The sequence below is a fragment of the Hyla sarda genome, chromosome 6 (genome assembly GCF_029499605.1).
Source record: "Hyla sarda isolate aHylSar1 chromosome 6, aHylSar1.hap1, whole genome shotgun sequence".
Lineage (NCBI taxonomy): Eukaryota > Metazoa > Chordata > Amphibia > Anura > Hylidae > Hyla > Hyla sarda.
The window spans coordinates 6,257,877-6,281,698 of NC_079194.1; the positions used below are offsets into that span (position 1 = coordinate 6,257,877).

Consider the following 23,822-nt stretch of genomic DNA (forward strand, 5'->3'; position numbering starts at 1 on the left):
GCTGTTGCAAAACTACAACTCCCAGCATGCTGAGTATTGCAACAGCTGTAAGCACCCTGTTTGGAAAACACTGCTCTACACCGATGCTTCAAAACCTTCATAACAGCCTTCAGCTGTCCGGGCATAATGGGAGTTGTAGTATTGCAACAGCTAAAGAGCCATCGGTTGGTTAACGCTACATTAGACCATACTGAAGGCTATCGGGGCATGATAGGAGTTGGAGTTGTACCACAGCTAAAGAGCCATGGTTTGGGAAACACTGCATTAGATGACATTGAAGGCAATTGGGGCATGATGGGAGTTGTAGTTGGGCAACAGCTAGAGAGCAATGGGTTGGGAAAGACTGCATTAGACCATAGTAAAGGATATTAGGGCATGATAGGAGTTGTAGCTTTGCAACAGCTGGAGAGTCATGGGTTGGGGAGCACTCTCCCAGGGAGTTGTAGTTTTGCAACAGCTGGAGGCACACTGGTTGGGAAATACTGGCCTACACATATGAAGTACTTGTAAAATTTTGGGCTTCTTGTGGCCTCCACTAGGGGGCCGATCTGTATACAGCTGTCTGCAGACTCTATTGGCCTTAATACAAGCACCATAAGGCTCAGAATGGCTTCGCTGTCCTAAAGTAGGAGCGATATTATGTTATGATATATAATAATGTAAAGGCCTCCGCAGAATTTCTTCAAGCTCTAAGGATAAGAAATTACCCAGAATCCCTTGTCCTTTTTTCTAGGTTGCAGAATGGGGGATTGAAAAACTGGGCCTTAAAAGATACGCCGACCAATCAGCGGGCACCTACAGCGGGGGGAACAAACGCAAGCTATCAACTGCAATTGCCCTTATTGGGTGCCCTCCGGTGGTATTGTTGGTAGGTTTGGGGTATTTGGTTTTTTGTTGTTGTTTTTTTTTTCACTTTTCTCATCTCCAGCTTTTCTGTATATTTTACTATTACTGTAAGAACACTTGGCAGCATGCACCCCTGTGTTTGGTTGTTGTGCTGGCTTTTTCTATGTGTTTTTTGGACTGTTCTGTAGAGATCGCCTCTCAGCCGTCATCTGCACACGTCCCAGAGCATGCCCACAACACTCTCCCATAGAAGCCACAAAGCATGCCCACAACACTCTCCCATAGAAGCCACAAAGCATGCCCACAACACTCTCCCATAGAAGCCACAAAGCATGCCCACAACACTCTCCCATAGAAGCCACAAAGCATGCCCACAACACTCTCCCATAGAAGCCACAAAGCATGCCCACAACACTCTCCCATAGAAGCCACAAAGCATGCCCACAACACTCTCCCATAGAAGCCACAAAGCATGCCCACAATACTCTTCCATAGAACCATAGAAGCCACAAAGCATGCCCACAACACTCTCCCATAATAGTCACAGTGCATGCCCACAACATTTTCCCATAGAAGTCACAGTGCATGCCCACAACACTCTCCCATAGAAGCCACAAAGCATGCCCACAACACTCTCCCATAACAGTCACAGTCCATGCCCACAACACTTTCCCATAGAAGTCACAGTGCATTCCCACAACACTCTTCCATAGAAGCCACAAAGCATGCCCACAACACTCTCACTGTGTCTCACATAATAGTCAAAGTGCATGCCCACAACACTTTCCCATAGAAGTCAGAGAGCTTTGCCAGAACACTCTCCCATAAAAGCCACAAAGCATGCCCACAACACTCTCCCATAGGAGCCACCAAGCATGCCCACAACACTCTCCCATAGAAGCCACAAAGCATGCCCACAACACCTTCCCATAGAAATCACAGTGCATGCCCACAACATGCCCATAGAGAGTGTGGCTTTAAGAAAGCGGGCAAACCGTGAAACGTCAGCCTCCGGCCAGTCTGTCAGCGTTCCAATGACCACCGACTCCCTTCCCCTCCCGGCAACTATTTTAATGGACTTTAATAAAGACTGACGTTTTTATCAGCACGGTGAGTGCAAACTTCATTTCCTCCATTGTTTGCTACTTTTGCACACTGATATGTCGCAAGTTTATGCACCACCCCTGATTTGTCACCTCTCCATGGGCCGTGTTCACATTGTGTCCCCCAAACGTTTTTCTGCAATTACATATAGCAATGGTGCCTGGCCTAGTATACTCTCCCATAGAAGCCACAAAGCATGCCCACAACATTCTCCCATGGAAGCCACAGAGCATGCCTACAACACTCTCCCATAGAAGTCACAGTGCATGCCCACAACACTCTCCCATAGAAGCCACAAAGCATGCCCACAACACTCTCCCATAGAAGCCACAAAGCATGCCCACAACACTCTCCCATAGAAGCCACAAAGCATGCCCACAACACTCTCCCATAGAAGTCAGAAAGCATGCCCACAACACTCTCCCATAGAAGCCACAAAGCATGCCCACAACACTCTCCCATAGAAGCCACAAAGCATGCCCACAACACTCTCCCATAGGAGCCACAAAGCATGCCCACAACACTCTCCCATAGAAGCCACTAAGCATGCCCACAACACTCTCCCATAGAAGCCACAAAGCATGCCCACAACACTCTCCCATAATAGTCACAGTGCATGCCCACAACATTTTCCCATAGAAGTCACAGTGCATGCCCACAACACTCTCCCATAGAAGCCACAAAGCATGCCCACAACACTCTCCCATAACAGTCACAGTGCATGCCCACAACACTTTCCCATAGAAGTCACAGTGCATTCCCACAACACTCTTCCATAGAAGCCACAAAGCATGCCCACAACACTCTCACTGTGTCTCACATAATAGTCAAAGTGCATGCCCACAACACTTTCCCATAGAAGTCACAGAGCTTTCCCAGAACACTCTCCCATAAAAGCCACAAAGCATGCCCACAACACTCTCCCATAGGAGCCACCAAGCATGCCCACAACACTCTCCCATAGAAGCCACAAAGCATGCCCACAACACCTTCCCATAGAAATCACAGTGCACGCCCACAACATGCCCATAGAGAGTGTGGCTTTAAGAAAGCGGGCAAACCGTGAAACGTCAGCCTCCGGCCAGTCTGTCAGCGTTCCAATGACCACCGACTCCCTTCCCCTCCCGGCAACTATTTTAATGGACTTTAATAAAGACTGACGTTTTTATCAGCACGGTGAGTGCAAACTTCATTTCCTCCATTGTTTGCTACTTTTGCACACTGATATGTCGCAAGTTTATGCACCACCCCTGATTTGTCACCTCTCTGTGGGCCGTGTTCACATTGTGTCCCCCAAACGTTTTTCTGCAATTACATATAGCAATGGTGCCTGGCCTAGTATACTCTCCCATAGAAGCCACAAAGCATGCCCACAACATTCTCCCATAGAAGCCACAGAGCATGCCTACAACACTCTCCCATAGAAGTCACAGTGCATGCCCACAACACTCTCCCATAGAAGCCACAAAGCATGCCCACAACACTCTCCCATAGAAGCCACCAAGCATGCCCACAACACTCTCCCATAGAAGCCACAAAGCATGCCCACAACACTCTCCCATAGAAGCCACAAAGCATGCCCACAGTGCATGCCCACAACACTCTCCCATAGAAGCCACAGAGCATGCCCACAACACTTTTCCATAGAAGTCACAGTGCATGCCCACAATACTCTCCCATAGAAGTCACAGTGCATGCCCACAACACTGTCTCATAAAAGTCAAGAGGTGATGGACACCGCCCCCCTCCTCCCTCTTCCTGCACAGTCGCCTCCATCAAGTCATCGAGTTATCTTCAGACTACAAATTCTTAGGGTCCATTGCTAAATGCTGTAAACAGTTTTAGTGAGATGTCATTATAATCATGTACAGAAATGAAAGTAAAAAAAAATATACAGTCAGAAAAGAAAACGGCCAAGAAAATAAAATGTATCAGTATCTGGTTATAATTAGTGAAATAATGTGGGAGATACATTCCCACCCCTTCCCGACACATGATGGACATTTACATTGGGAGAATCATATGGGTCCAGGACTGCACCATACCCGGCGGGCGACAGGTGCTATCTGCATCCAGCACCCGCCAGTAATCACCATCACTCCATAACCTTTTAAATGCTGCAATCAATAGTGATCACAGCATCTAAACAAGTACCAACCCTGTGGGATCCCATACAGCCGTGTGAATGGGGCCTTTCTAATATTACAGAATGATCCCACAAGCAGCAGATATGAATCATGAATGGAATAATATTATGTAACAATAAATTACTTTCAGAATATTCTCCATGAATAATTCTTTCTCCCTCCATGTATTAGGGTGTGTGTACTTATGGCCATTATTTGCACTTTACTTGTATCTTTATCTATATACTGAATTCCAGTTCCCTTATGGACGCCCAATCATTCAGTGCTATATCAGTTTGGATATTATCCCATATAAATAATGTATCTTCTCTTCCAGGACGAGCCCACTACAGGGATGGATCCTCAGTCTCGACGCTTCCTATGGAACTCTATAGTCAGTATTATCAGAGAAGGGCGCTCCGTGGTGCTGACCTCTCACAGGCATGTTAATATCCTATAAAATGTGATGACAGGGAATCTGTCAGCTCTATATGATGCTCAGAGCTACAGACATGGCCAGAAATGGAGATAAAATAAATGATACCTGTCCCTTAGCTGATCGCTGTTTGAAAAGCTATAAAATTATGTTTTTCATTAAAGGAGTCATAGAGATTGAGCTGCAGCATACAAGCCTCCTCCCTCCCCCTCTCCTCCATGCTTCTCTCCCCTCACCTCTCCATGTCCTGCATGATTGATGTACAAAGCTCAATGCTAGAAGCATTGAGCTTTGTACATCAATCATGCAGGGAATGGAGGGGTGGGGAAGGGAAGAGGCATGTATGCTGCACCAGTTCAGCACCACTTCTGTGACTCCTGAGCTTATGAAGAAAACATCATTTTATAACTTTGCCGACAGAAAACAGGTGTCATTTGTTTTATCTCCGTATGACTTATCTGTACAAGCTTTGCGCTTCGTATAGAGCTGAAAGATTCCCTTTAAAGTATATACCATAACATGTAACCCTGTATACTCATTGTATGATCCTCTGGTTTGCTTTCTTCAGTATGGAGGAATGTGAAGCGCTCTGCACTCGTCTGGCTATAATGGTGAAGGGAACCTTCAAATGTCTGGGAACCATTCAGCATCTAAAATACAAGTGAGTCCTTAGATTATGAAGAGGGTTAGGTCCAGCGTATGATTCGCCATTTTTTTTTTTTATCAGTGGGGGTCTCACCTCTGGGACCGTCGCCTATTAGTACAATGAATGGCCTGTAGTTCTGGTTCCCCTTCACAGTCGGGTGCCCAGGAGCGCTGCAGTGCAGGGAACAAACTACATCCAGCTCATATTCTTGATATAACTGAGACCGACTCAGAAGCTGTTGTGAACTGTATCCTATACTACACCCTGTTCCAAATTATTATGCAAATTCTGTTTGTGTCACAAAGATGAAATATTTCGTTTTTCAGTGTAACTCATGGATACATTGTGTCTCAGGCTCTTTTGATCACTGAAAACAATCTCGGACACCTGTGATAATTAGATTGCCAGGTCAGCCTAATTTAAGGAAAAACTACTAAAGGAGGGTGCTCCACATTATTAACCCCTTAAGGACCGGGGGGTTTTCCGTTTTTGCACTTTCGGTTTTTGCTCCTTGCCTTTAAAAAATCATAACTCTTTCAATTTTGCACCAAAAAATCCATATGATGCTTATTTTTTGCGCCACCAATTCTACTTTGTAAAGACGTCAGTCATTTTGCCCAAAAATCTACAGCAAAACGGAAAAAAAAATCTTGTGAGACAAAATTGAAAAAAACGCAGTTTTGTAACTTTTGGGGGCTTCCGTTTCTACGTAGTAAATTTTTCAGTAAAAATGACCCCTTATCTTTATTCTGTAGGTTCATACGATTAAAATGATCCCCTACTTATATAGGTGATTTTGTCGCACTTCTGGAAAAAATCATAACTACATGCAGGAAAATTTATACGTTTAAAATTGTCATCTTCTGACCCCTATAACTTTTTAATTTTTCTGCGTATGGGGCGGTATGAGGGCTCATTTTTTGCGCCGTGATCTGATTTTTTGCGCCGTAATTTTAACGGTACCATTTTTGCATTGATAGGACTTATTGATCCCTTTTTCTTCATTTTTTCATGATTTAAAAAGTGACCAAAAATGCACTATTTTGGACTCTGGAATTTTTTGGCGCGTACGCCATTGACCGTGCGGTTTAATTAATGATATATTTTTATAAATCGGACATTTCCGCACGCGGTGATACCACATATGTTTATGTTTATTTTTATTTACACTGTGGTTTTTTTTATGGGAAAAGGGGGGTGATTCAAACTTTTAATAGGGAAGGGGTTAAATGATCTTTATTCACTTTTTTTTCCCACTTTTATTGCAGTGTTATAGCTCCCATAGGGACCTATAACACTGCACACACTGATCTCTTATACTGATCATTGTTATCCCATAGGGACCTATAACACTGCACACACTGATCTCTTATACTGATCATTGTTATCCCATAGGGACCTATAACACTGCACACACTGATCTCCTATACTGATCATTGTTATCCCATAGAGACCTATAACACTGCACACACTGATCTCTTATACTGATCATTGTTATCCCATAGGGACCTATAACACTGCACACACTGATCTCTTATACTGATCATTGTTATCCCACAGGGACCTATAACACTGCACACACTGATCTCCTATACTGATCATTGTTATCCCATAGGGACCTATAACACTGCACACACTGATCTCTTATACTGATCATTGTTATCCCATATGGACCTATAACACTGCACACACTGATCTCTTATACTGATCATTGTTATCCCACAGGGACCTATAACACTGCACACACTGATCTCCTATACTGATCATTGTTATCCCATAGGGACCTATAACACTGCACACACTGATCTCTTATACTGATCATTGTTATCCCATAGGGACCTATAACACTGCACACACTGATCTCTTATACTGATCATTGTTATCCCATAGGGACCTATAACACTGCACACACTGATCTCTTATACTGATCATTGTTATCCCATAGGAGACTATAACACTGTACACACTGATCTCTTATACTGATCATTGTTATCCCATAGGGACCTATAACACTGCACACACTGATCTCTTATACTGATCATTGTTATCCCATAGGGACCTATAACACTGCACACACTGATCTCCTATACTGATCATTGTTATCCCATAGAGACCTATAACACTGCACACACTGATCTCTTATACTGATCATTGTTATCCCATAGGGACCTATAACACTGCACACACTGATCTCTTATACTGATTATTGTTATCCCACAGGGACCTATAACACTGCACACACTGATCTCCTATACTGATCATTGTTATCCCACAGGGACCTATAACACTGCACACACTGATCTCTTATACTGATCATTGTTATCCCATATGGACCTATAACACTGCACACACTGATCTCTTATACTGATCATTGTTATCCCATAGGAGACTATAACACTGTACACACTGATCTCTTATACTGATCATTGTTATCCCATAGGGACCTATAACACTGTACACACTGATCTCTTATACTGATCATTGTTATCCCATAGAGACCTATAACACTGCACACACTGATGTCTAATACTGATCATTGTTATCCCATAGGGACCTATAACACTGCACACACTGATCTTTTATACTGATCATTGTTATCCCATAGGGACCTATAACACTGCACACACTGATCTCTTATACTGATCATTGTTATCCCATAGGGACCTATAACACTGCGCACACTGATCTCCTATACTGATCATTGTTATCCCATAGAGACCTATAACACTGCACACACTGATCTCTTATACTGATCATTGTTATCCCATAGGGACCTATAACACTGCACACACTGATCTCTTATACTGATCATTGTTATCCCACAGGGACCTATAACACTGCACACACTGATCTCCTATACTGATCATTGTTATCCCATATGGACCTATAACACTGCACACACTGATCTCTTATACTGATCATTGTTATCCCACAGGGACCTATAACACTGCACACACTGATCTCCTATACTGATCATTGTTATCCCACAGGGACCTATAACACTGCACACACTGATCTCTTATACTGATCATTGTTATCCCATAGGGACCTATAACACTGCACACACTGATCTCTTATACTGATCATTGTTATCCCATAGGGACCTATAACACTGTACACACTGATCTCTTATACTGATCATTGTTATCCCATAGAGACCTATAACACTGCACACACTGATGTCTTATACTGATCATTGTTATCCCATAGGGACCTATAACACTGCACACACTGATCTCTTATACTGATCATTGTTATCCCATAGGGACCTATAACACTGCACACACTGACCTTTCACATTGATCACTGGTTTCTCATAAGAAACCAGTGATCGATGATTCTGCCGCTTGATTGATCATGCCTGGATCTCAGGCATTGAGCAGTCATTCGGCGATCGGACAGCGAGGAGGCAGGTAGGGACCCTCCTGCTGTCCTGTAAGCTGTTCGGGATGCTGCGATTTCGCCGCGGCTATCCCGAACAGCCCACTGAGCTAACCGGCACTTTTTACTTCCACTTTTAGCCGTGAGGCTCAGCTTTGAGCGCAGGGCTAAAGGGTTAATATCAGTGCCGCCCGCTATTAGCGGCGGGTCCCGGCTTCACTTTGACACTTTGAAGGTTAAAGGCGTACTCCGGTGGAAAACTTTTTTTTTTTTTTTTTTTAAATCAACTGGTGCCAGAAAGTAAAACAGATTACTTCTATTAAAAAATCTTAATCCTTCCAGTACTACTTAGCTGCAGAATACTACAGAGGAAATTATTTTCTTTTTGGAACACAGAGCTCTCTGCTGACATCAAGATCACAGTGCTCTCTGCTGACATCTCTGTCCATTTTAGGAACTGTCCACAGCAGCATATGTTTTCTATGGGGATTTTCTCCTACTCTGGATAGTTCCTAAAATGGACAGAGATATCAGCAGAGAGCACGGTGATCTTGATGTCAGCAGAGAGCTCTGTGTTCCAAAAAGAAAATAATTTTCTCTGTAGTATTCAGCAGCTAATAAGTACTGGAAGGATTAAGATTGTGTAATAGAAGTAATTTACAAATCTGTTTAACTTTCTGGCACCAGTTGATAAAAAAAAAAAAAAGTTTTCCACCGGAGTACCTCTTTAAGCAGACACCATTTTCAAGCAATATGGGGAAGAAAAAGGATCTCTCTGCTGCCAAAAACAGTGAAATAGTTCAATGCCTTGGCCAAGGCAAGAAAACATTAAATATTTCACGAAAACTTAAGCGTGATCATCGGGCTATTAAGAGATTTGTGGCGGATTCAGAGCAGACGGGTTAGTGCAGATAAAGGCACATTGAGGAAGATTTCTGCCAGATCGATGCATCGGGTCAAGAGAGCAGCTGATAAAATACCATTACATAGCAGCAAACAGATATTTGAAGCTGCTGGTGCCTCTGGAGTCCCACAGACATCAAGGTGTAGAGTCCTCCAGAGTCTTGTGGCCACCACTAACCAATGCTCACAAGCAGAAACAGCTGCATTGGACATAAAAATACATGAAGACTAATTTTCAAACGGTCCTGTTCACTGATGAGTGCCGTTTAACCCTGGATGGATTAAGTAGTGGCTGTTTGGTGGATGGTAGTTTACATTCAAACAGCAGCTCTGGGAGGCTTTTCTGACATCTTGCAAACAAATTGTAGCAGAAACTGTCCAAAAACTCACAAGTTCAATGGATACAAGACGTGTGAAGCTGCTATCAAATAAGGGTCCTATGTTACAATGTAACGTGACCTGTTAAAATGTTTAAAAAGTTATTGTTGTTAAAAGTTTGATGTAAATAGCTTTTAAATTCAGTACCGTATATACTCGAGTATAAGCCGAGTTTTTCAGCACAATTTTTCGTGCTGAAAACGCCCCCCCTCGGCTTATACTCGAGTGAACTCTCCGCCTGTCAATCCCTTCTCAGTGGTCTTCAACCTGCGGACCTCCAGATGTTGCAAAACTACAACTCCCAGCATGCCTGGACAGCCATCGGCTGTCCGGGAAAGCTGGGAGTTGTAGTTTGAAACCTCTGGAGGTCCGCAGGTTGAAGACCACTGGGGCCTTCGTCATCATCCAGACCCCCCTTTAGTTTTCTACTCACCTCCCCTCGGTGGGAAGGAAGGGTGAGCTGGTCCGGGCCATCTATGCTGCAGGGACCGTCCGGTGGGGAGGGGTAGTCGTTCCGGGCTGTCCATCTTCACCAGGAGGCCCTCTTCTCCGCTCCAGGCCGGCCCCGGACTAGTGACGTTGCCTTGACATTTGCATAATAATTTGGAACAGGGTGTGGTATCATGGCCTTTGTTCTCACTCCTTGTTTTTAGGTTTGGAGACGGGTATATAGTTACCATGAAGATCAAAGCCCAGAAGCTCGGAGCCGCGCCGGACCCAGAACCCACAGAGAAGTTTATACAAACAAACTTTCCTGGCAGTATACAGCGCGAAAAACACTACAACATGTTACAGTACCAGATCTGCTCCTCTTCCCTGGCCAGGATATTCCAGCTCCTGATCTCCAACAAGGAAATCCTCAACATCGAGGAATATTCTGTGTCCCAGACCACGTTAGACCAGGTCAGACATGACGGGGACAGAGACATATATAATTAACCAAACCCCAAGGCCGTAGCCTGGGGTGCAAACACCTCAATTTACTCCCCCCTAAAACACAACTTTTAATAGTATATATCTAAAAAGTGACAAATCCAGAAAGTGATAATTAAAAATACAATGTCACATGGGAAAATAGTAGTTATTGGGGCAACATGGCTCCAGTGTGCAGGGCTCTGCAGAAGCCCAAACTTCCCAATTGTGACACTAATTAAAACACAAAATTGACGCCTCTACATGTTTCGCCGTCACACGGCGTTCTCAATATGGTTGCCACATATTGCCTCTTGAGAACGCCGTGTGACGGCGAAACATGTAGAGGCGGCAATTTTGTGTTTTAATTAGTGTCACAATTGGGAAGTTTGGGCTTCTGCAGAGCCCTGTACACTGGAGCCATGTTGCCCCAATAACTACTATTTTCCCATGTGACATTGTATTTTTAATTATCACTTTCTGGATTTGTCACTTTTTAGATATATACTATTAAAAGTTGTGTTTTAGGGGGGAGTAAATTGAGGTGTTTGCACCCCAGGCTACGGCCTTGGGGTTTGGTTAATTATATTGTTTTGGCCTCATAGCCCCCTTTTTGGGGCATTTTGTAGTTTTTGACAGAGACATATAATCATATCTATAAAGGGTTCAAGCAGAAAGTAACCCCTTAAAAGGATCCTGTTACTAGGAAAATCTAATATATAGACATCATGTTATAGAGCTGAGCAGATAATATATATATATACAATACAGTACAATCTGCAGGTATCAGGTTATAGAGCAGGAGGAGCTGAGCAGATGATATATACAATACAGAACAATCTGCAGGTATCATGTTATAGAGCAGGAGGAGCTGAGCAGATGATATATACAATACAGTACAATCTGCAGGTATCATGTTATAGAGCAGGAGGAGCTGAGCAGATGATATATATACAATACAGTACAATCTGCAGGTATCATGTTATTGAGCAGGAGGAGCTGAGCAGATGATATATACAATACAGTACAATCTGCAGGTATCATGTTATTGAGCAGGAGGAGCTGAGCAGATGATATATACAATACAGTACAATCTGCAGGTATCATGTTATAGAGCAGGAGGAGCTGAGCAGATGATATATACAATACAGAACAATCTGCAGGTAACATGTTATAGAGCAGGAGGAGCTGAGCAGATGATATATATATATACAATACAGTACAATCTGCAGGTATCATGTTAGAGCAGGAGGAGCTGTGCAGATGATATATACAATACAGTACAATCTGCAGATAATATGTTATAGAGCAGGAGGAGCTGAACAGATGATATATACAATATAGTACAATCTGCAGATAACATGTTATAGAGCAGGAGGAGCTGAGCAGATTATATATACAATATAGTACAATCTGCAGATAATATGTTATAGAGCAGGAGGAGCTGAGCAGATTATATATACAATACAGTACAATCTGCAGGTATCATGTTATAGAGCAGGAGGAGCTGAACAGATGATATATACAATATAGTACAATCTGCAGATAACATGTTATAGAGCAGGAGGAGCTGAGCAGATTATATATACAATACAGTACAATCTGCAGGTATCAGGTTATAGAGCAGGAGGAGCTGAGCAGATGATATATACAATACAGTACAATCTGCAGGTATAAGGTTATAGAGCAGGAGGAGCTGAGCAGATGATATATACAATACAGAACAATCTGCAGGTAACATGTTATAGAGCAGGAGGAGCTGAGCAGATGATATATATATACAATACAGTACAATCTGCAGGTATCATGTTAGAGCAGGAGGAGCTGTGCAGATGATATATACAATACAGTACAATCTGCAGGTATCATGTTATAGAGCAGGAGGAGCTGAGCAGATGATATATACAATACAGTACAATCTGCCGGTATAAGGTTATAGAGCAGGAGGAGCTGAGCAGATGATATATACAATACAGTACAATCTGCAGGTAACATGTTATAGAGCAGGAGGAGCTGAGCAGATGATATATACAATACAGTACAATCTGCAGGTATCATGTTATAGAGCAGGAGGAGCTGAGCAGATGATATATACAATACAGTACAATCTGCAGGTATCATGTTATAGAGCAGGAGGAGCTGAGCAGATGATATATACAATACAGAACAATCTGCAGGTAACATGTTATAGAGCAGGAGGAGCTGAGCAGATGATATATATACAATACAGTACAATCTGCAGGTATCATGTTATAGAGCAGGAGGAGCTGTGCAGATGATATATACAATACAGTACAATCTGCAGGTACCATGTTATAGAGCAGGAGAAGCTGAGCAGATGATATATACAATAAAGAACAATCTGCAGGTAACATGTTATAGAATAGGAGGAGCTGAGCAGATGATATATACAATACAGTACAATCTGCAGGTATAAGGTTATAGAGCAGGAGGAGCTGAGCAGATGATATATACAATACAGTACAATCTGCAGGTAACATGTTATAGAGCAGGAGGAGCTGAGCAGATGATATATACAATACAGTACAATCTGCAGGTATCATGTTATAGAGCAGGAGGAGCTGAGCAGATGATATATACAATACAGTACAATCTGCAGGTATCATGTTATAGAGCAGGAGGAGCTGAGCAGATGATATATACAATACAGTACAATCTGCAGGTATCATGTTATAGAGCAGGAGGAGCTGAGCAGATGATATATATACAATACAGTACAATCTGCAGGTATCATGTTATAGAGCAGGAGGAGCTGAGCAGATAATATATATACAATACAGTACAATCTGCAGGTAACATGTTATAGAGCAGGAGGAGCTGAGCAGATGATATATACAATATAGTACAATCTGCAGATAACATGTTATAGAGCAGGAGGAGCTGAGCAGATTATATATACAATACAGTACAATCTGCAGGTATCATGTTATAGAGCAGGAGGAGCTGAACAGATGATATATACAATATAGTACAATCTGCAGATAACATGTTATAGAGCAGGAGGAGCTGAGCAGATTATATATACAATACAGTACAATCTGCAGGTAACATGTTATAGAGCAGGAGGAGCTGAGCAGATGATATATATAATACCGTACAATCTGCAGGAAACATGTTATAGAGCAGGAGGAGCTGAGCAGATTATATATACAATACAGTACAATCTGCAGGTATCATGTTATAGAGCAGGAGGAGCTGAGCAGATGATATATATACAATACAGAACAATCTGCAGGTATCATGTTATAGAGCAGGAGGAGCTGAGCAGATGATATATACAATACAGTACAATCTGCAGGTATCATGTTATAGAGCAGGAGGAGCTGAACAGATGATATATACAATACAGTACAATCTGCAGGTATAAGGTTATAGAGCAGGAGGAGCTGAGCAGATGATATATATACAATACAGTACAATCTGCAGGTATCATGTTATAGAGCAGGAGGAGCTGAACAGATGATATATACAATACAGTACAATCTGCAGGTATAAGGTTATAGAGCAGGAGGAGCTGAGCAGATGATATATATACAATACAGTACAATCTGCAGGTATCATGTTATAGAGCAGGAGGAGCTGAGCAGAGGATATATACAATACAGTTGCTATACTGTATTGTATATATATAAAGATACTATAAAGAAGCTCCTCCTGCTTTATAACATGATGTACAATGTAACAGGCTGTTATCATTAGGAATTTATTGCATATTTACATGATGTTCCATAAATATCAGATAAATGTGGGTACTATTCCATTAAGGATCCCTTGACCCCTTTGACCTTGTTACAGCCACTGGAGGTAATCAGGAAGCCAAGCCGTCTATTTAACAGTTTGCGTATTTTCTGGTGACATTAAAGGGGTATTCCAGGAAAAAACTTTTTTATATACATCAACTGGCTCCAGAAAGTTAAACAGATTTGTAAATTACTTCTATTTTTTTTTTATCCTTTCAGTACTTATGAGCTGCTGAAGTTGAGTTGCTCTTTTCTCTCTAAGTGCTCTCTGATGACACCTGTCTTGGGAACCGCCCAGTTTAGAAGCAAATTCCCATAGCAAACTCTGTGCAGTTCCCGAGACAAGCAGAGTTGTCAGCAGAGAGCACTGTTGCCAGACAGAAAACAACAACTCAACTTCAGCAGCTGATAACTATTGAAAGGATTAAGATTTTTTAATAGAAGTAATTTACAAATCTGTTTAACTTTCTGGAGCAAGTTGATATAAAAAAAATTAAAAAAAAGTTTTCCTCTGGAATACCCCCTTTAATGGGAGTTGCACAAACAGAATAATACTGCAAGTAACTTCAAGGTTATGGAAACAGCCAAACTAATGGTGCTACACTGTTTACACAACCCATTTGGGTGTTTATCGGCTTCCCAACCGCCTCCAGTGGCAACAAGCGGTTTCCTGTGGACTTCCAAATGTTTTAAAAGTACAACCCCCAGCAAGCCCGGACAGCCAACGGCTGTCCGGTCTTGCTGGGGGTTGTACTTTTGCAACATGGAGGCAGCTTGTTGCCACTGGAGGCGGTCGGGAAGCTGATAAACACTGGAGGCGGTCGGGAAGCTGATAAACACTGGAAGCGGTCAGGAAGCTGATAAACACCCAAATGGCCGCAGTTTGGAGACTACACCCCCTTATTGTGTTTCTCCTCTCCTCCGTCATCCATAACGTGTCTGTAAATTCGGGATGTCCGTCCTATGGTGCAGAACTGTCGTAACCTTGGCTTCTCCCCCTACAGGTATTTGTAAACTTCGCTAAACAGCAGACGGAAGATGAGGATATCCGCCTACATCCGCGAGCTGCTGGAGCCACACGGGACGTCAAAGTTGCACCAGCTCCACCCACAAAGGCTTCTTAAAGATCCAGCCTGCCTTCGGCATCAGGAGACAAGAAGGTGACGGGGCCCTCCTGTACGGTGCGATGAAGATGGTGTCTACAAGCAGGGAAGGAACCGGTCGCCCACTCCGCAAAGTCTTAGAACAGCGAACCCAGCATCCTGGCCATGGTGCATCCCGTATCCCTTCTCGGTGGTCACTTCGGCTCATTGGTCAGTGTTGTAGGGGGCGGCTGCTAGGTGCCGGACCAAGCACGTAGACGGTGCCGCGCCGTGACCATTGGTACTGTAGCTTCTATTAGGGTCCAATGGCAAAAAAATGGCCGCCAACTCTCTTCTGCATCATCTCATCCATCTTGTGATACATCAGAAAGCTTTGTCACTCGGAAAATCCTCGTCACCTGCTACACTGAAACGCTCCCCCAGCTCTAGGAGATGACTACGATAAATGCCAACAAGTAATGGGATCTCTCAGCGCTCCAGTTTACTGGGACTATAGACTATGATAAATGCTTGGTGTTTACTGACTTATAACAAGGAAACCGAGATTGATAGAAACGCTTTGTCCTTTTTCATTTGCTTATTAACAAATAAAGTTTAGTCTATTGAATCGTCCGTCTTTGGTTTATCCTCATGTAAATGCGCAATTATAATCAAACTCAGATCTTTAATAATGGGCAGATGTATGTTACACGCGATATAGTCCTGATATGTGCAAATACGTTCCGATCTGCTGCAGAAGCTCCATGAGGACTGCATCAAGTTGCATTGGATCTGCCTTTATAAGTCAGTGGCGTCCATTGGTTTCCGCCTGTATCCATCATTTATGGCTTAAAGGGGTACTCTGGTGGAAAATTCATTTTTTTTAAACAACTGTTGCCAGAAAGTTATACAGATCTGTAAATGTCTTCTATTTAAAAATCTTAGTCCTTCCAGTACTTATCAGCTGCTGTATGCTCCAGAGAAAGTTGTGTAGTTCTTTCCAGTCTGACCACAGTGCTCTCTGCTGACACCTCTGTCCATATCAGGAACTGTCCAGAGCAGGAGAGGTTTGCTTTGGGGATTTGCTCCTGCTCTGGACAGTTCCTGACATGGGGGGTCAGCAGAGAGCACTGTGGTCAGACTGGAAAGAACTACACAACTTCCTGTGGAGCATACAGCAGCTGATAAGTACTGGAAGGGTTAAGATTTTTATATAGAAGTAATTTACAAACCTGTATAACTTTGTGGCACCAGTTGATTAAAAAAAAAATGGTTTTCCAGCGGAGTACCCCTTTAAGACAATGAAGACGACTATAAATGTAAGGAAGCAGAAGACGACCGGAAGGGTTTTATGAACGTTCGTGGGGACACAGAATATCGGATTTGTATAATGTATCAGGTGATTATTAGATTTGGGGAATTGATAATAAGAGAATTGTGTGTAATTATGTCCTAAATATCCTGGGGGGTCGACATGATCCGTGTAAGAAACCAAGGAGAACACGAGGATGAGGACGACCCCCCCCCCCCACCGGTGCGGGGCAGAGGACCATCCACTGGAACAATGAGACATCCCTGTTTTCCTGATACATTTCCTCTGCACAGACATGGCGGTCAGGCACAATGTTCTGGGCGCTCGTTCTGTAGAATGATTATACTGTACTGGATGTGTTCCCCAACCTGTGCTCTCCAGCTGCTGCAAAACTGCAACTCCCATCATGCCCGGGCAGGTTTAATGTGGGGTATGTAATCGTTTCCCCTACTGTGTACTCCTTCACTACTTCCTGTTTGACTGGTTGCTCAGTACTACAATTCCCAGAATCCACTTCTTTCCCCCCAGCTCTTCATCACACACATCATTCTTCTCTAAATGCTCCAATAGAGATATATAAGTGTATATGGCAGGGAGATGATGATGTAGCTGTAAACGTGGTGATGCCACAGCTCCTCAGACCACATAGGATGATGCGTTGTCTCAGGCAATAAGGAAGATCCAAAAGCTGTTGAGACAACACCACACAGACAATGAGAAGTCTACACAACTTCTTGTCAGAGAGAGGGAGGAGCCAGGGAGATGCTGAAACAACACCATACAGTCAATGAGACAACTACATAACTACTCGTCGTGAGAGGCTGCCGAGACAACACCACACTGATAATGAGAGGACTACACAACTTCCTATCAGGAGAGAGGTGCTGTTAAAACAACACCACACTAACAATAAAAGGACTACAAAACTTTCTGTCAGGAGAAGAGGAGGAATCAGGGAGCTGTTGAGACAACGCCACACTGACAATGAGAGGACTACACAATTTCCTGTCGGTAGAGGCTGCCGAGACAACACCACACAGACAATGAGAGGACTATACAACTTCCTGTCAGGAGAGAGGTGCTGCCGAGACAACACCACACTAACAATAAAAGGGCTACAAAACTTTCTGTCAGGAGAGAAGGAGTCAGGGAGCTGTTGAGACAACACCACACTGACAATGAGAGGACTACACAACTTCCTGTCAGGGGTGAATCACCCAAAACATACTGAAGTCAGCCAATTTGGGATTTCTCACTTTTAGTAGTTATATGTCCTGGGATGATTCATTAAATACAAATTTATGATCCCGGAATTTCTCTTTAGATTAACCCTTTGTCATTATCATACAGAAGATGATTCGAGTCCGGACCCCCGGTATCTTCACACTTTATTCCTCACACAGATCTGGTATTAACGTAGGAAGTTAAAGAACACGATAAGTTTGTCACCAAAAACAGGAAACAAATGAATTTACCATAAATTCTGTACATCGAAAAAATAGACACGAGCTTAGACACCGGATCAAAAAATGCAAAACTTTATTGAAGACAAACGTATGAAAAAATAACGGCCCCCCAACCACACAGAAAGCATGCGCAACCCTCGGATAGAAGGAAGAAAAAGTAACTGGAGCTGACATTAATCCAATCAACGCACATTTTGTTCCTACTGAGCTTCATCAGGGTACATCCCTGACGAAGCTCAGAGAAAAACACGCATTAGGGTACATGCACATTGCGTAAGGTCATACATGGCAGGTTTTGGGTATTGTGGGGCAGTTTGTTGTTTTTGCTGGCCCCAGACATGTTTCTACCATGTTTATGCATTTTTGCTGGTCCTAATGCTATGTATGCCCCGTGTTTCGCCTGCGTTTGGATTACTGTGACTTTTTACATTACATTACTGGATGCGTTCCGTGTGGGTAGGTGGGATGCCCTTTTTTTTCTAATACATGTTTGTTTTACATTTGTGTTTGTATTGCATTTTTTGATACAGTCTCTGTGATGTGCTTTTTTTTTTTTATGCATTTTTAACAATTTCTATAACCTCTGGAGCGGACGCTTTGTATCCAATGAAAATAATTCCGCCATAAAAACGTCTGTTAAAAATCTTTATTCCTCCTCGTACAGAATTAAACAGTTCTTGGCTTTTCCCATCGCCGGTAGAATCCGCAGCACATTACAGCGATGGGTTAATAGTCAGTTTTATGGCTTTTGTTGGAGTTTTAGGTACAATAAGCTTTGGCTTCTCATGTCCACGACCTATAAATTCGGTAAAGCTTTTTGCGCCTACGCGCCAGCGATGTGTCGGTTCTAGGTGTCCTCTAATCTTCCTTCTACATCACCGGGCACAAAGTATTCCTGACCTCGCCGATTGTTCTTGCAACATCTTTGCCATTTTATTATGTCTGGGGTTTATTTGACTGAAATTTTGATATTATTTATTTATTTTTATTTTTGGGAGGGGGGGGGGGGGGGTGGGTGCAGAGAAATTAGTTGAAAATTCTGAAAATAAAACAAAAAATGTAACTTTAATAACACAAAACAACAAAGTAATGTTGGTGTTATAGACCCCTGTAGTGAGTGCAGTGTATCAGGTAACGGGCACGGCTGTAAAGAGGCTTATTCAATGGCAGGCATGGGATCTGGCTATGATGCTGAGCACGTGCACTCAACTTTTTTGGTGTGTTTTGTAATACACCACAATATTTTGTGCAAACCCATAAGATCTGCACATGGAGGAACCATATGAGTTCATACTATAAGCCAGTTTTTCCCAACCAGGGTGCCTTCTGCTGTTGCAAAAGTTTTGCAACAGCTGGAGGCACACTGCTTGTAGTTTTGCAACAGCTGGAGGCACACTGCTTGGGAAACACTGCTCTATCCTATAGATTGGGGTTAACCATTAATTGTGGGATAAACTTTATAAACGCACCTACTAATATAATTTTGTATACAGGGACCCAACGCACACCATCCAGCCGTATACAAAAATTTGCATATATTTGCCCATTAAAGGGGAACTGAGCCATGTTGACAAAATCAATAGTCCAGTGGGCGGTCACACAGTGATTGACAGCTATTTCTGCACAGGAAAGGCTGTCAGTCACTGAGTAGGACCGCCCTCTGGACTCTGAAGCCCAGAATGAACAGAGATATAAATGACAATTTAAACTGAATCCACAAATACACATACAGCGGAAATAAAAAGTCTACACACCTTATAGAAGTCTACACACCTTATAGAAGTCTACACACCTTATAGAAGTCTACACACCAGGTTCTGGTCATGTAAAAGAATGATACAAAGATAAGTCCGGTCAGAACTTTTTCCCCATTTAACGTGACCATAATGCAAACAATTAGAGTACAAAAAATACACACTCTATAACCTGGTTGCATAAGTCTGCACACCCTCTTATAAACAGGGATGGGGCTGCATTCAAAATCATCCAATCACATTCAGACTCCTGTTATTTCGAAATTATTTATGCCCCAATATTTATTGTTAACAGCATACAAAGTTACTCAGGTCTCAGGTTTTCCCAGGTTGCAGTGCGGCCATAGACATTACATCACTGGTCAGGTGATCAGAGGGAGCCTGTCCTACTTCAATGGGTGAAGCGACCGCTGGATGGGAGGAAGATCATTCTGCAACTAATTGTTTTTTTTATTTTTTATTTTTGCAAAAGCTGTAGGCCCCCTGGTTAGAAAACACTGGTCTTTTCAATTGAATGCAGCTTATTTGTGTTTCAATGGGTGGGGGGGCTGATGTGTGGGAGGGAGGAAAGTGACCTCACACTTACAAACGAGGAACTATGGGATGTGTAGTTTGAGAGAACAAACTCCAACAGGAAATACCCAGTTCACAAAAAGATAGCCACAGTATTATGGTAATCTCACAACATAGCCATTTAGGCCCAAGACAAGCACAGATCCTTCCTAAGCATGTCTATTACTGCCTGGCAGGTACATACTAAAATCCCCTTATGGTGGAGAACCCCTTTAAGGACATCATCATCAGGTAGAGAAAATCTTGCACAACAGGAACATTACCAGACTAGAAAAAAAAAAAAAAAAAAGCATTGAAGGAACTGCAGGAATTTCTGGCAAGTACTGGCTGTGCACTACATGTGACAATAATCTCCCGCATTCTTCATATGAATGGGCTATGTGGTAATGGGAAATGATGGAAGCCTTTTCTTACAAAGAAAAACATCCGAGCCCAGCTGAAGTTTACAAAAACAAACATCAAGTCCCCCAAAAGAGCAAATGGGAAAATGTGTTCTAGTCTGATGGAACCAAGGTGGAACTTTATGGTCACTTTATGGTACAACACTGCACCTCACCCGGAGATCACCCCCCCCCCTACAGTGAAGAATGATGGGGGCAGTGATATATCTTGGGGCTGTTTATCTTCCAATGGAACTGGGGTCTTAGTCAGGGTGGAGGGATTTATGAACTGTACCAAATACCAGGAATTTTTGGCACAAAATCTTCAGATGTATATTAGGAACGATGAAGATGAAGGGGACGTTCACCTTCCAGCCCGACAACGACCCAGGGTGCGGACCCAAATCCACAAAAGCTTCACCCGAAGAAGATGAACATTATGGAATGGCCCAGCCGGAGCCCAGACCTTAGTCTTATGGACCATCGGTGGGGTGATCTGAAGAGGATGGTGCCCAGGGGATGTCCTCACAATCTGTCAGATCTGAAGCGAGGAAGAGCGGGCGAATATTATCATGTCAGGATTTACCCCCATAATAGACTCCTTCCCAAAAAGACTGATCGCTGGAATAACGTGAAAAGGCGCCTCAACAAAGTATTAGTGTGAGGGTGTGCAGACTTATGCAACCAGGTTATAGGGGCTTATTTTTTTATTTTTTTGTTTGTTTTGCAATTGAATTGTTCACGTTATAGGTCACATTAATGGGGGAAACGTTTCTGACCGGATTTATCTTTGTATTATTCTTTATCATCACAAGAACCTGGCATTCTATAAGGCTGTGTAGACGTTTTATATTCACTGTGTGTGTGTATATATATATATATATATATATATATATATATATATATATATTGTCATTTATTTATTTATATCTCTGCTCATTATGGGCTAAGGAGTCCAGTGGGCGGTCCTACTCAGTAGTCCAGTGGACAGTCACACTTTGATTGACAGCTATTTCATTGACTGATAGCATTTCCTGTGCAGAAACAGCTGTCAATCACAGTGTCACCGCCCCCTGGACTACTATTTTGTCGACATCATTTTTTTAGCTGGATCGGACATCATTCCACATGACAAATATATGCAAATTTCAGTATACGGCTGAATGGTATTTGCTGTATACAGCATTTGTGGGTGCGGTTATAAAGTTTATCGTACAATTAATGGTTATCCCCAATCTATAGAATAGGGCAGTGTTTCCCATGCAGGGGCACCCTGGCTGTTGCAAAACTACAACTCCGGGCATTGTTGTAGTTTTGCAATGACCAAAGGCACCTGGGAGGGAAACACTGTTGTACAGTATAAGCTCATATTGTTCCTCCATGTGCAGATTTTATGTGGAGGCAAAGTATTGTGGTATATTGCAACCCACAGCAAAGAAGTTGAGTGCACGTGCTCAGCGTCATATCCAGACCCCACACAAATAAACCTGGAGGACTGATTGTTTCCCAACCGGGAGGGAAACTGGGATAGGGGATAAGTAGCTGATTGGTGAAGGGCCGACTGCTGGGACCCCCACCGGTCCCATGTATGTAAACAATAATCAGGAGCGGGGCTGAGCACGCCAATGTTTAGAAAGCCCATTCAAGATACATTACGTAAAGACTTTTAATATCCCCCGTATCAATCTGCTCAGCATATTAACCCTTTAACACACACAGATTTTCTTTTTTGAGGTATAAAACCTTATTGCTGATGTCTGGGAGATGTGTACGGTGAGATGGCGGGGTACCATTGTGGGTATGACCGCGATGGCCCATATGGTATGAGCGTAATGTCGCGGTAATAACACTACAGTATAATACAATAATGGATGTTACATTGTCTTAAATCCGCAGAAAAAGCCGTAAAAAAAAATATATAAAAAACGTAACTAACGGCGCGGTGAGCATACCCTTATATTACACCAGGATCCAGTATCAAATGTTACAACAAAATCATTGAATTGTTCTGGTTTTTGTGACTTCAGAGTAGAAAGGGGACGATAGACGCCCGGAAGCGCGGATAGTCCTTGAACTCCCTGATATATCGATGATGTTTTTCTTTTGCCCAAATCGTCATCTGAATAAAACCGATGAATGTAAAAAGTCCGACTGCAAGAAAAACAGAGACAGGTGGATAGTGAGGGCCGGGGCCGCGTTCACACACGTTATACAATCCGCGCAGAGACTGAGAAGGCTTCGCGGTCTACGGGGTCGGGCAATATCAGACACAATGTCACAAAACTCATTTATATAATGTCATACTTATTCTGATCAAATTGTAATTTTTGATTGGGCTAAGGGCACAGAAGTAGGAACTCACTATATACATGTATATACACACCTCATACAGACAGATACACATATATAAACACTCACTACATACACATATATATAAACACTCACTACACACACATATATATATATATATAAACACTCACTATACACACATATATATAAACACTCACTACACACACATATATAAACACTCACTACACACACATATATAAACACTCACTACACACACATATATAAACACTCACTACATACACACATATATATATATATATATATATATAAACACTCACTATACACACATATATATAAACACTCACTACATACACACATAAACACTCACTACACACACATATATAAACACTCACTACACACACACATATATATATATATATATATATATATAAACACTCAATACACACACATAT

The 23,822-nt window shown here is 42.5% G+C and overlaps 2 protein-coding genes across 12 annotated transcripts in view; one reads left to right on the forward strand and one right to left on the reverse strand.

Annotated features, from left to right (window-relative positions):
- The window catches only part of ABCA4 (ATP binding cassette subfamily A member 4), a 319,079-nt gene extending 302,879 nt beyond the window's left edge, over positions 1–16,200 (forward strand). For all 5 annotated transcript variants that reach the window (XM_056523119.1, XM_056523115.1, XM_056523117.1 and 2 more), the window contains 5 exons: positions 734–868; positions 4,414–4,517; positions 5,081–5,173; positions 10,474–10,723; positions 15,498–16,200. In XM_056523119.1, coding sequence (XP_056379094.1) covers positions 734–868; positions 4,414–4,517; positions 5,081–5,173; positions 10,474–10,723; positions 15,498–15,617 — 702 coding nt within the window. In that variant the 3' untranslated portion in view covers positions 15,618–16,200. The remainder of the gene's footprint in view (positions 1–733; positions 869–4,413; positions 4,518–5,080; positions 5,174–10,473; positions 10,724–15,497) is intronic.
- Positions 16,201–19,350: 3,150 nt separating this feature from the next.
- LOC130275304 (very-long-chain enoyl-CoA reductase-like) overlaps positions 19,351–23,822 on the reverse strand; it is a 61,592-nt gene continuing 57,120 nt past the window's right edge. For 4 of the 7 annotated variants that reach the window (XM_056523126.1, XM_056523129.1, XM_056523128.1 and 1 more), the window contains one exon: positions 21,938–23,211. In XM_056523126.1, the coding sequence (XP_056379101.1) occupies positions 23,084–23,211 (128 nt within the window). In that variant the 3' untranslated portion in view covers positions 21,938–23,083. Of the gene's footprint in view, positions 19,393–21,937; positions 23,212–23,822 lie in introns of those variants that run through there. The other 3 variants (XM_056523125.1, XM_056523131.1, XR_008844725.1) reach the window with 2 other exon arrangements.